Raw genomic sequence first — 1318 nt, forward strand, 5'->3', positions numbered from 1 at the left:
GGGGCGTATGAGGAAGAAAAATAAATTTACATTAAAAATGTAAGACACTAAACACACAACCCAGAACTAGAGTGTACTAGAACATGTCCAATTCTAGGTCACTCTACCATAACGTAGTAAGGCGGCAACACACCATTAGTCGCAAAACACTGAGGCAGTGCGTGCAGAGTTTCAATGAACGTAAGCCAAAAAAACATATTGCGTCACGTAAATAACCCAGTTTAGGAAAACTTACATTTGTCTCTGATCTTCGTCATCTGGTAGTTAACCTGTGCGAAGATACGAAGTAAATATACAAGCAAGTGCTAGAAATCGCAATGCATAGCTATGCATTATATCGAAATCACTCACCTCTTCCAATGCGTCAATCCTAGATGGAGAAAACAGAAAAAAAGAAGAAAGAAAGACAGACGGTACGGGTATTAAAAAAAAAAAAACTTGTAGCGAAAGCTGACACAGCTACCAGCTAGTCTAACTTATCTTACCATCGAGGAGGTTCCGCGTCGTCTTTGTAAATGCCCATACCAGTTTCGACATCTCGTCCAACTAGTGCCACGGTGTCTTCATGAACCTATACACATAATAGTCATGACAGTCATACTGAAGCCTTATTTTGCCTGCGCAACAGCTTCCGCGAAAACGAAGCAACAACTCTTAAAACATAGTCTCATTTCAGTCATTCTCGGTGAACTTCAATAGTTTAACTTACATGATCTCCGAAGATATGCTTGCTTTGAAGGGCGTTATTGCGCATCAGCACAAACGCTTCTGTAAGACTTCTGGTCACCATTTTGGCGCAAATTGAAAGCTATGTTTTGAGCGTTACCTGTAGAAACCTATACAACGTTAGTAATTTGCTTAACAAGTTTGACACAAACATTTCAAGCTACGCTACTCTTACATATGTAAACTCTAGCCGCCATTTTAAAACAGACGACATTGAACTGGTGCCGCCACCCCACGGCTGAACTCGCTGACCTGACGAACGGACCGAACGTGCAAATATAAATGCAAACTTCTGTTATATTGTTAATTTAGCAAATACCTTTTTAGCTGAATATTTGAATAATTTAGTGATTTAGTTGCGCGCTCTTGTCTATTTAATATTAGTTGTGCTCGTCTTCCGCGACAGCACATAGTCCATTGAGATAGTCGTGATTATGTTATGTTTGATGCATAGTTAACTGAGCAAAGTGCGTTAGAATGTGTGAAATTATTAATTAATTTTCTGTTGAGTTCATGTTTGTTATATTGACTAATATTTTAATTGTGGTATGAACAGGTGAGAGAGCTCGACGCGGACTAACCGCGAACGGTC

General features: G+C 39.5%; 1 protein-coding gene across 1 annotated transcript in view; it reads right to left on the minus strand.

The window, feature by feature from the left end:
• Positions 1 to 951, minus strand: part of LOC119436015 (syntaxin-16) — a 30997-nt gene extending 30046 nt beyond the window's left edge. Inside the window, exons 1-4 of the mRNA XM_037702738.2 lie at positions 710 to 951; positions 486 to 571; positions 352 to 370; positions 236 to 269 (exon numbers count right to left, since the gene is read on the minus strand). Coding sequence (XP_037558666.1) covers positions 236 to 269; positions 352 to 370; positions 486 to 571; positions 710 to 790 — 220 coding nt within the window. The 5' untranslated portion in view covers positions 791 to 951. The remainder of the gene's footprint in view (positions 1 to 235; positions 270 to 351; positions 371 to 485; positions 572 to 709) is intronic.
• Between the last annotated feature and the right edge of the window lie 367 nt (positions 952 to 1318).

Source organism: Dermacentor silvarum, chromosome 1 (assembly GCF_013339745.2).
Source record: "Dermacentor silvarum isolate Dsil-2018 chromosome 1, BIME_Dsil_1.4, whole genome shotgun sequence".
In the NCBI taxonomy this organism is placed as follows: domain Eukaryota; kingdom Metazoa; phylum Arthropoda; class Arachnida; order Ixodida; family Ixodidae; genus Dermacentor; species Dermacentor silvarum.